At 43.7% G+C, this 11,486-nt stretch overlaps 2 protein-coding genes across 4 annotated transcripts in view; one reads left to right on the top strand and one right to left on the bottom strand.

The window, feature by feature from the left end:
* The window catches only part of TBCD (tubulin folding cofactor D), a 117,685-nt gene extending 109,453 nt beyond the window's left edge, over window positions 1-8,232 (top strand). For 2 of the 3 annotated variants that reach the window (XM_017834835.1, XM_017834838.1), the window contains exons 35-39: window positions 2,116-2,205; window positions 3,134-3,221; window positions 4,460-4,569; window positions 7,334-7,424; window positions 7,869-8,232. In XM_017834835.1, coding sequence (XP_017690324.1) covers window positions 2,116-2,205; window positions 3,134-3,221; window positions 4,460-4,569; window positions 7,334-7,424; window positions 7,869-7,880 — 391 coding nt within the window. In that variant the 3' untranslated portion in view covers window positions 7,881-8,232. The remainder of the gene's footprint in view (window positions 1-2,115; window positions 2,206-3,133; window positions 3,222-4,459; window positions 4,570-7,333; window positions 7,425-7,868) is intronic. The other variant, XM_017834837.1, reaches the window with a different exon arrangement.
* A 193-nt stretch (window positions 8,233-8,425) lies between these two features.
* B3GNTL1 (UDP-GlcNAc:betaGal beta-1,3-N-acetylglucosaminyltransferase-like 1) overlaps window positions 8,426-11,486 on the bottom strand; it is a 101,621-nt gene continuing 98,560 nt past the window's right edge. The window contains exon 9 of the mRNA XM_017834840.1: window positions 8,426-9,319. Within this exon, the coding sequence (XP_017690329.1) occupies window positions 9,239-9,319 (81 nt within the window). The 3' untranslated portion in view covers window positions 8,426-9,238. The remainder of the gene's footprint in view (window positions 9,320-11,486) is intronic.

The following is an 11,486-nucleotide window of genomic DNA, read 5'->3' as shown; positions in this document are numbered from 1 at the left end:
TCTAATGCTTTCTGGAGTAGTAAGTGGCATTTCTCTTTCTCATTGTATGTATTTTACATATTCAACAGAAGGATTCAGGTATTCTCTCTATATTTTTTCTGGTGATCTTGCAGTGCTGTAAGATGGTGTGTGATCTCCAACTGGTGATTTGTATGTATTATGTGCTCCTGTGGATTTTTTTTTAAGCAGTTCTACTGCTATTGCATAACAAACCATACAGCAAAGATCTGGCAGTGGCTGGTGGCTGTTCCAGGGCCACCCTGAGTGGCACTGCTGAAACCCAGTTCACCTGGAGAAGGGAAAACCAGCACCTTTTGGTAGCACCACGTGTGCCCAATTTACATCAATGCAGAGACTTCAGACTGATCCCTTTTCCCGAGACGCCGACGCTGTTCCTGCTGGCACAGTGCCCACACAGGAGAAGGAATTTTCTCAATTTCCTTTACAGAGGCCAAGCTATTTGAGTCATCTGAGATCACACATAGGTTAGGTTTGGTTATTGCAAATGTGGAATTGGCAGTTGACAGAAAGGAAAGTGCATCTGTTTTTAACACAAAATGCTGCTCGTGAGGTTCCGTGTGTTAAATTTATTCCAGATGCTCTTGTTCCAATTGGTCTCTTTGTTGCTCCACTTCCCAGTGATGTCCCTGTTGTTCAACTGGTTTAAATCTCACCTAATTCACTACATTGCCTGGTCTGTGCTGAGAGCCAGGCATGCACTGCAGGGATTGTAATTAGCTGTCTACACAGGGTCTTTGTGTAATTGGGGCTGGGAGGAGGAGGAGTTCCACCAAGGTAAGACAGAGCACACCTCAGCATTCAGGGAGCAGTTCCCTCACCCACCCAGACAAATCCATGCCTGTGGACACACAGACTCATTGTCATTCTCACCATGTGTTGACACATTTTTTACCTTGATGGGTCCATGGTTTGTTGTTCAGTTTTTTAACCAAGTCACCATTTGCCAGTTCTTGCCGGGATTTTGTTAAGAATTTTTAAAAAGTAATCAAAACCTGCTAACTCTTGTCAGAAAATTCTATAGAACAAGGTGCATTACCTTAACAAAACATCCTGGTACTCCTGGAAACATCTCGTTTTAAATGTTCTGCCTTTCAACAGGTGACAGTACCCAGCTCTCTTCAGGAGTTTTTATCCACAGCTTTGAACGTGGTAGCAGAAAATGAATGTTACTATTTTTGCTTTCTGCTTTCCATACACAGTGCAGGGAGGTTTCTAAAATACACAGCCCAGGAGTAATTGTGCTCACTAGACAAATATGAAATAGTTTCTTCTTGCATCTATGGCACTTCAGCCTTGAGTATAGCAAGTAAAAGATTAAATAATTTGAACTGAAATAAAAGCATTAGTCCCTCTTTCCTTCTTTTTAATAGATCCTTGGAATAACTAACAGTACTTGTGTTTGTACGAGTGTCTGGGAAAGAGCTGTGAGAATCACGTTTCCCAGACTGTGTGGAAAAAGAAAAGAATTTGCTAAATATATTTAAAGATGGCTCCATGGCTCGTCCACGTAATAGAACTGTGAGCCCTGTGTTTAATTACGTTGTCTGGAATCACTGAAGGAATTCGGCTCTGAAATGGTGGAGTAGTTAAGAACAGCATTCATCCCCTTTTATGTGAAGTTTGGTTGGAGACCTCAGGGAATGACCAAGGCACCACAATGATACACAGACTAAATAACTGTTGTTTGGCTGTGGGATATTGTAATTCCTGACAGAGCATTGCTGATTGTACCACGCTCTGGTGTGAACACAGGCCATGGTGAGCCAGTTATCCTGCATGGGCTGGATCCCTCTGGCTAAAAGGAGTTCACTCCTGAGCACACAGGTAGTACCAATGTAAATAATTAATAGTAAGTTCTCCCCTGCCAGGTTAAAAATTGAAAGGTGCAGTAACATGATGGCCAAACTCCCCTGTGTCCTTACCAAAGGCCTCCCAAAGCAGGATGAGCTCCTGGGGAGGAAGCACCTTCTACCCCACGGTGGTTCTTTCCTTGCCTTGGAAAGTTAATTTGGCATCTTGACAGTCATTAAATTATCTTTGAAATTCTACTGAAACCTATTGCTCACCTTTTTTTTTTTCTTTCCCATTTTTCAGCCACCCCTTCCCAGTGAAGTTGTTCACCCTCTGTAAAGAAGAGATCAAAAGATCCAAAGACATCCGGAAGCTTCGCTCCAGCATCGGAGTGTGAGTCCATGGAATCAATCCTTCCTCACAGAAAGTGAGGGATATTTAAATCACCAGATGTAACAGCTAGGTCTGGTTCATGTGGAATTCAAATGAAAAATGCACATGAATACATGTGAGCAAAGGTTGTGAGAGTGTCATGTACTTCTGGGTGGTTGGGGTGAAACGTGATCTGATAAAGTTGAACAACTTTTAAAATGTTGATACTCCTAAACATGCAGGGAATCGTTTGCTTTTTCTTTGTAGAGAGCTTGACACAGTGCCAATGGCAAATATATATAATTTATTCATTAGGTCTTAGATGTGCACTGAAAACATCTGCAAAATGAGTGTCTGGCTTTGGGGTAAAAGCCCTCACTCAGCTCAGGCAGCAGAGAGGGCAAAACCAAAATTTCCCAGTTGGGAAGGACAGTGCTGGGTGAGGAGGAGAGGGGAAAAGAGCAGACTCAGTGGCAGAAACTTGGCAAAATCATCCCATAACAGTGTCAAGCAGTGACTTTATTGGCTGTCCTTTTATTTCTTTACTGGGAGCAGTCTCAGAGTGCAAGGCAACCTGAAATGAGCCATAGCCCTTGTCTCTGGTTTGTGTTTCCCCCTGACCTGCCCCCTCCATGCCCAGCCTTCCCTCTGCCCTCACTGTCCATGGCAGAACTTGCTTCACAGGTGATTTTTAGCACAGATTTTGGTGCTGCTGGTCAAGTTTAACCCCACATTTGTACCTGGCACAGCCTGGGGCAGCCCAGTCACCCATCAGCACCTCCCAGACTCACCCTCAGTGTTTGCTTTCCCACAGCACTGGGAGTTGGGATTTCCTGCGGGCAGCACAGCTCCCCCTCCCATCCTTTTTCCCAATATATCTTCATCCTGATCCCAAAATATACCTGTGCATTTATAACACAAGATCTGGTCTTCTTCATTTGTTTTCTAGGTTTTGTGGCCTGATTCAATTCCAAGGAGACATGAGAGAGAAAGTTTTCTTTCAGCTGTTTCTCCTCCTTTGCCATCCCTTTCCTATAGTAAGTACTGAAGACTTTTCATATTATCCATTTATTCTTTAAAATACAAATAAAAACTAATGTAAAGTGCATTAATTAAAGCAGCATTCTTTTTAACAGGTATTAATGTATAGAACACAGGTTTTATTTCTCAAGTGTCCCTGCAGTGTCCCTGGCTGTGTCCCATGTGCTGCCCTTCCACCTCCAGGCCATACTGGTTAAACTGGGAGCAAAGCAGGTGGCTCAGCCATTTCTTTCTGTTACAGAGCCCCCAGCACAGGGAAGATCTGCTCATCATTTAGTGCTGAAAGCTCCAAGCAGATAAATTGCTGTTAGTTCTGTGATACTTCTGAGAGCAGCAACACAGGAGCAGCTCTGGTTCAAGGAAAAGAAATTTGTTCTGTTTCCATGTTGTGTGTATTTGCTCCATGAGGCATCCTTTGCTGCAGGGGCACAATGTAAGAAATGGGGAGAGATCATTTCAGTTTCACATTTTATGGGTATTTTACATCACAAATGTGTTTTGTTTTTACAGGTGGGTCAGTTCAATTTGGCACTTCTAGTCCAGAAATAACATTATAATTCCTTTGCCTTCCTTTGGTTACCATCAGGCTTTTGTCTAGAGAAAAAAATTTGGTTTTGTTGGAATTTTGCTGTCTTCCAGTTAGCATCTTTCTACCTGTTGTGCTTCAGCAGCCAGCCTGGCCAGCTCTGTGTGTGCCCCCTCCAATGTCACTGCTGACCTGAGCTCTGGGAAAAGAACAGGCACAGGAACTGTTCCACAACAGGACAGGCTGATGCCAGGTGTCAGGCTGATGCCATCTCCCAGCAGTTTTCCCAAGAGTTTTGCTGATTCTTCCAATCTCCAGACTGGGAAGTGGGTTTTATGAGCCTGCAGCAAACAAAGTTAGAGCCAGGCTTTGGCTCAGTGAGTCACTGCAAGGAATGTTCCAGTCGGACCAGGCTCACATGTTTGAATTCATTCCCTGTGAGGGACAGAGCTGTGGCCTTCCAGATGGGAAATACTGAAGGGTTTAGGGAGAAACTGTAGGAATTCTTTGAGGTGCAGACATGGAATTCCCTGAGGTGCAAACACAAGGTCCCTTCCTGCTGCAAATCTCTGTCAGGGGCAGGAGTGGACTCAGTGGCCACCATAACATGGCAGCCAGTCTGAGAGACCAGTTCCAGTGACAGCACTGGTCTCTTCCCTAGGGATTGTGGATGCTTCCCTGACTCTGCCTGTGCCCCTTTCCCCACAGATCCGTAAGACCACGGCCAGCCAGGTGTACGAGATGCTGATAACCTACGGCGACGTGGTGGATCCTGCCATCATGGACGAGGTCATGGCCATCCTCAGTGACACCAACTGGTAAGTGCAGCTGTGCCAGACAGAAATAAGAGCTGAAATAATTTCTGAATGAACAGAAGTTTGATGGATGCCTTTGAGAGCTGGTGGGGAGGAAGCTGTAAGAAATGATTCCGTGGGTTCGTCTATTTAATGCATTTAAAAGCACTGCTGCAAGGAATTCCTCTGCTCTAAAGAACTATCCAGTTCACTCTCCCACTGAAAATGGGGTGTGTAAAATCACCACTAGATAAAGCAAAATACCTATATTTTTCTAACAGCATAAAAAGGGAGGAAATCTTGGAAGTTTTCCATGAAACAGAGACAGGGATATGCAAACAGTCAAACTGCAACTGCACAGACAGTTTCTTGGCATTTATGGCAGGATTTGGGGAAAGGAAGGATCTCTGCAAGCTGGAAAACAACAGAATTAGCAGAACAGCTCAAATCTCCCATGAAATGTAATTACTCAACATGCTACAAGTGCTGTATTCAAGCAAACATTTGGAATTGGAACAGTTTAGATGTTTCCCAGGCACATGATGGCATGAATTAAACAACCACTTTATAGAATGTAACTCATCTTTTTACCTACTTTTACCTGCACCTTTGGCTTCTTCCAAGGGCAGGTGAAGAGGGTGCTGTTCTCCATGAGCACAATCCACTGGAGCAGGACAGTGACTTTCAGGGCAGGGGACTGTGACAGGAGCAGGGACCCAGCATTTTGGCCCTGGATTTTCCCTTTCTGCATATTTTAGCATTGAGCATTATCATCACCTGGGCAGATTGATAAAAGGCTGCAGGGCTTGGAGATCTGAGGGAACATGGATTTCTAAGGTACTATTTAGTTTATTACTTTTGCTGCCACGTTAAACATTTTCCCTTGTCCCAGACCTGGGCCATGGGGCTGCTGCCCCACACAGCACAGTTGATACAAGAGAACAGACAGATATATTAAAAAAATATATAATTTATTTAGTCATTATATTCAATGGCTTTTTGTCTCCACTGACATTTCATGGAAATAAAATTATCCCAGACAAGTTCAAAGAACAAAATACACCTTCAGGCTGGATCACAGATTTGCAGACTCCATGCTACATTGTTTGACTTTTATGTACTTTCCAGTTTATTTCTGTGCTGGAGCTTAAATAACTTTATGTTTGGGAAAAGAAAACTGAGTTTGTTATTGTGAAGGATAGCTGCTGCTCTTTTTCTGAATTTTCCAGTGCAAAATTAGAGCAACAGTCTCGGATTTGAGGGATTGGTTACCAGCAATTCTGCCTGTGGTTACAGTTCCTTGTTTAACTGCACATGGAGGTTTAGGATTGTGTTTGGGGTGACTCAGTGCTCACTTATGAAACCTGCATTTAAGAGCAGACTTGCTCAGAAATTGCATTAAGCATTTTAACAGAATTACTGGAGCAGGACGAGATGGCTGCTGTCACCAAGGGGTGGTTACAGGGCCAAAATTAGAAGTCCAGGAAAAGCAGTGGTAGTTCAGCTCTGCTTATAAAGGGGTTATTACAGCAAAGCAAAATATTCCCCCAAAACCACTCCAGAAAAATAAATACTGTGTTTTCACCTTGTCATTTTTAGGGTGTGCCTGGTTTATTCTGGCCTGGAGCAGGCCCTGAGTACCCTCTTGCAGTGTGGCCATTGCTCTGAGATGAAAGACAAAGCTCGTTTACTCAAAACTTAATTGTTTAATCTTGGTAGATTGGGGCTGTTTACAGAAGAAGAGATTTGAAGCAGTTGCTGAGTGTCAGAGTGAGCTGCTTGTTATCCTCAAGCTCTCTCAGTGCTAAAAACACCATTCTGAATTCTGAATTACACCAAGCACTAAGAGCAGGAAGCCAAATGAGAATTCGTTTGGGGGAAGATGGTAATTACTGGGATACACACATTTGTTCCTTTTGGGACTACAGAGAGTTTATCATGCAGTTGTGTCATGCAGAGTTTAAACAAATTACTCTATAAATAATACATGTTGTTTAGCCACAGGAAGGTTTCCAGGAGTAAATAAGACACGTTGTCCAAGGTGTAAAAAAAGAAAGTTCAGGTTATTTCTGACTTGCCTTTTTTTTTGCTTTTTCTCTGTAGTTTTGGACTCTTTATGTGCCAAGAGTTAAATTTGTAATTAATTGCTCGTTTACAGTCATTACTTAAGAAAACCCCAAATAAATGTCCTGCCCTGGTGAGCAGGACCAGCAGCCTCCCAGCATTCCAGTTTGAGGGACAGGGTTCTGCCACATGGAAAAGAATTCTGCTTCCAGGGATTTGGGGCATTTGGGGGCTTTTTTTAACTGACAGTTCTGGAAGAAATTATCTCATGGACATGATGCCATTTCAGAAACTTTTTTAAAAGCCTCACATATTTTAGGTTTGGATTTTTCTATTTCAGGACAAAGCTTCTGGAGAGTGTAGAGTGTTCTCCAAATCCAGTAATGTTAGAGAATAAATTAGTGAACTGTAGTCTAAAGTGTTATATGAATAAGTGCTATTTTTTTTTTATATAAAACTCTAAAAGAATAGTCTTGGACACTTTAGTAGCAACTGGTTACCTGTGGCAGACCTGGTGTGTATTTATGGGTTATCTGCCTTAAGATGGTACAAAAATGTTTCATTATTCTTAAAATGTGACAGAACAAAAATTCCTAGAATTTGAAATGTACAGAAAAGATCATCATAATCCAGTAGTAACATGGATCACTTAAGATGTTGTGTATGAACATGGGCACCCTCAGTTTTAATTTGTGAATTAACTGGCAAACCTTTCCTCCCCCAGGGAAGCAGAACTGCCCGTGGTGAGGGAGAGACGCAACTGCCTCTGTGACCTCCTGAAAGTGCCCAAACCTCAGCTGGTGTCCAAGGTACAGGTGGGAATGTGCTCCAGGGGGGTGTTTGCTCATGGAGGTGTCCCTGTGCACCAGGAGGGGTGTCCTGAGCCAGCAGCAGAACACGTGGAGTGGCCGAAGGTGCTGCCTTGAGCCCTTCCAGCCTTGTTCCCTGGGAGCATCCCAGGCTGGCAGTGGGACATCTCAGACACCACCCAGCAGGGAGATGATGCAGCACAGATGGTCAGACACTGCTCCTCTGCCCTTCCTGGAGAAAGGAAAAAACATAAAAATCTTCCCACTTGCACCAGCAGGATGATGTGAGGTGCTGTGCAAAGCACAGGATTCCAACACTGCCCGAGAGGAAGAATGGGATATAAAAGGATACAGGGAGACAGACTGTAGGTCCCATGTCACTCCAATGCAGGTAGTTTGGAATTGCCTATCTGCTCCCTGTGACCTCTCTTTTTCCTCTCTCTCTGGCAGAGTTCAGCATGAGGAAGCTGCAGCCACTGGTCTGTACCTGGAGCTCGTGGCTCCAGTGCCGTGGGGATGGGAGCAGGCTGTGCCATGGCATCCTGGCACGCTGGAGCTCAGCAGGAGCTGAACTGGACACTGCTGGACAGAAGAGGCAGAGCCTGTCTGAAAGCACAGTGCAGATGTGCCACAGGAAGGCAACCAAAACCCACTGTTTGCAGTTTTTAATGTTACGTGGCAGGTTCTTGTCATGCTCTGTCACTCTGACCCGTCTGTTCTGATGTCAATGATTTGTATGTCCCAACTGAACAGAGCTTGTGCTTGCTGTCCACACACTGAGTATTAAACCTGACCTGCTGCACTGCTCTCTAAAGCATTGGTTTTTCATCAAGTGGAGAAATCTGTTGCTCCTGTGCCACAGTCAAACAAAAAAAAAAAATCCAGGTTCATTTCAGCTAAAGCCTCTCTTAAATACTTTTTGTATAACTAATTCAGGCAAATGGTTTCTGTGGTAAAGTAGCTTTATTTTACTGAAGACTTGAGGTGAATCAGTTCTTCAAGTACCTGCCAGCCTATTTCTTACTCCTATAAAATGAAACTGCTCCAACACTGATCTTTAGTGAGACTCCTGTGACAGGGAGGGCAAATGCACAGGCCACATGATCTTGTAATTACACTGTTATTTGATGGCTCTAATTAAACCCCACTCTCCCAGCACTTGAACAGGGGCTGTGTGTGTTTATAGACACATCTCTGCAAATGGGATGATCCTGCTCTTTTAGGATATTAATTACAATTGACTTCCAGTCTCTAAAATCTGATTCAGTCCCAGAGAAGAGCCACCCATGAGTCACCCAACTCCACTGCCCACTGTCACTTTACCCTGAGCCTCCATCCTCCTCCTCCTCCTCCTCAGCTGTTCAGGTACTGTCACAGACACAGCTGTTCTGCTCACACAGCCCCAAATCCAAGGATGTTCTCCTTGAATCCCAGTCCTGCCCCTGTGCAGAGCCCTTGGCAAACACCAGCAGCTGCTCCTGGGAGCAGGGACAGGGTGAGAGCTCCAGGCAGTGTGTGATAAAAACCTCTCTGCTCTTCCAGTGCTTCAGGCTTTGCCTGAGGCTTCCCTGTGGTGACAGTGTGGTAACCCTCTGGGCTGTGTTTGGTGGGTATTTAAATTAGATATACAATTTAAAGTCAAACTGAGTGATGTGCAATGAGCTCACAGCATTACCCATGGTGTAACTATGACCTCCCTTAGAAAGGGGTTACTCAGCCCAAAGAGTAAATTAATGAAGCACAAATTACTAAAAAATTCTGAAGACTTTGGTCTTCCTGCACCCATAACACAGCTTCAGTCCCACTGCCTCACCTTGGGTTTAGTTAAAGTGATAATAATCCATCCCTTCCTTCAGGTTCAGCATGTCCAGGTTTGCTTCAAACACTCCACCTGTCAAATCCTGCAAGGGGAGAACAAGAGAATTAAATCAATCAAACAAATTCATTTCAGGTTGTAACAAGTTTAGGTAACTTAGTTCTTCAGACCACAGAAGAAAATCCAATTTGCAGAACTAAACAAATAAGCCAAGGCTCAGAAACGTTTCCATTCAAAAAATTAAGTGTCTGTAGAAAAGTTAGTGTTCAGATCAGTCTGGGGGGATATCAGACAAATCATCAGCTCACCCCTGTGCTGCTCTGTAGCTGCTCAGCCCAGCTCTGCTCCTTTTGTTTCCTAGTGCAGGCATTGGCAGAGAATGGGCCAACTTTGACAAAACAAGTGGTTGGGCTGAATTTTGAGCACTGATTAGCTTGTCTGATAAAACAAACCTTTCATCAGGCAACTGAAATACTCTGCAGAGCTAAAGGTGTTTCCTTTTGAGCCCCCACTTGTGTTATCGGGGCAGGAACCGGGGAGGTTTGTTCCATGAGCAACCTCAGTGATGTCACTAAGAAAACATGGCAACTTCAGCATTTCTGAGCATTTCTGCTGGGGTCTTCCTGGAGCCCTTAATCCGACTGAGCTTCAGGAATGCCACCAAAAAAAAAAAAACACCAAAAACCTAATTAAAGCTGACAATACCAGAAGAGGCAGATAATGCAATTGCTTGTGTTCTTGTGTTGGTCCAGAGCAGCAACAGTGAAGTTTAAACCATGTAAAACACCACTCTGAGTGTGTTTAGGATGGGAAGTTACAAAACTGAATCCAGATAAAACTGTGGAATTAAAGAAGGTGGAATGCTAGGCTTGGCTAGAATAATTGGATTTAGAAAAAAATTACTCTGGGATCTTTAATGAACCTGAGTTTAGAAATGAAGGTTTGTCTCCCATGGAGGACTGTGCATCCAGCTTCCCCTGGACACACTGGGAGCATGTCAAAGACATTTAATGGTTCTCAACATGCCCAACTGGTCCAGCTGCAGAACTTGCCACTCACATCAACAGGGAATTCTCCTCAGAAATGAAGGTCCTGATGTGACCTTTAGCCTCCACTAATGATTCCAGAAACCCAAGATTCCACACAGGGTATGGAACAGTTGTGTTTAGCTTGCTGGAAAAACAAGCTTCTCTACAGAAGGGTTAAAAAGAAATATATAAAAGAGCCCAGATCATAAGTGAAGTGGGAAAGTTAAACAGAAGGTGGCACAACCAGGCAGGGCTGCACAATAACTGGTCTAACAGCAAATTTTCTGAAAACTTTACACAATCACACTACTTTAATTGCTGCAACAGAAAAATACAAACCCCTTTCATTTCCAGCCCTTGGAATCCAAGCCAAAACAGGGCACAATACAGCATTTTCTAAGTATTTTGCTTTTACCTCCAAGTGAGAGCAAACCCAGAGCACAAGCCCTTGGGTGAAGTGGTTCTGCAGTGGCTGCTCTGACCAGATACAGCCACACTTTTACCCTCCTCAGCACAAACTTAGACATACACACACACAGAGCAGAATTCCAGCTCCAGCCCTTTGTGAAGCCACTATAAAATGCAAACTGAGCAAAGATCAGAGGATTCCTGCTTCATCCAGAAGGATTTGCACTGGTACCAAAGCCTGAAGAAATAAATAAGCCAACACTGCTCCAAGGACGTGGCCAACAGAGTCACTTCTTGTAAACAACCCACTTAATAAACACATCTAATCTCCAGAATCACCCTCTTAGAGCTGCACAGAAACATGCAGGTTTTGTCTGTATCAAAATGAAAAATAATCCCCTACCAGGAATAGCAAAATAAAAGCCAGTAAAGCCCCTTAAAGGACACCTCCTTCAGAAGAAGAATGGGGATAAACTTGGGTTGGTAAAGAATAAGCAAGCAGAAAATGCTCAGAGGAAAAATAGACTGAAATCCCAACTGAAGTCATGGAGCAGAGTTTTCAGACAAGATGTTGTATAATAGTCTCATTGTAAGGGCTTCCCAGATTAAATGTGCTTTAGAACAGGTTGCACAGATGTTTTGTCTGGGGACTTCAACCCGCAATCGTACGTAGTACGAAAAATTCAATTAGTTGTAATATTACTTGCTGATCCAAGAGTTTTATCAACCAAGAGTACACGATAATGCCCTGAGGCACTTTCAGTCTGGCTTTACAACCCATAGTTATAATCTCAGAGTTGATGGTGAGGGTGGGAG

This window comes from Lepidothrix coronata, unplaced genomic scaffold, assembly GCF_001604755.1.
Source record: "Lepidothrix coronata isolate B3197 unplaced genomic scaffold, Lepidothrix_coronata-1.0 Scaffold242, whole genome shotgun sequence".
In the NCBI taxonomy this organism is placed as follows: domain Eukaryota; kingdom Metazoa; phylum Chordata; class Aves; order Passeriformes; family Pipridae; genus Lepidothrix; species Lepidothrix coronata.
Note: the sequence above shows the minus strand (reverse complement) of the source record. Positions and strands in the feature narration are given on the sequence as shown.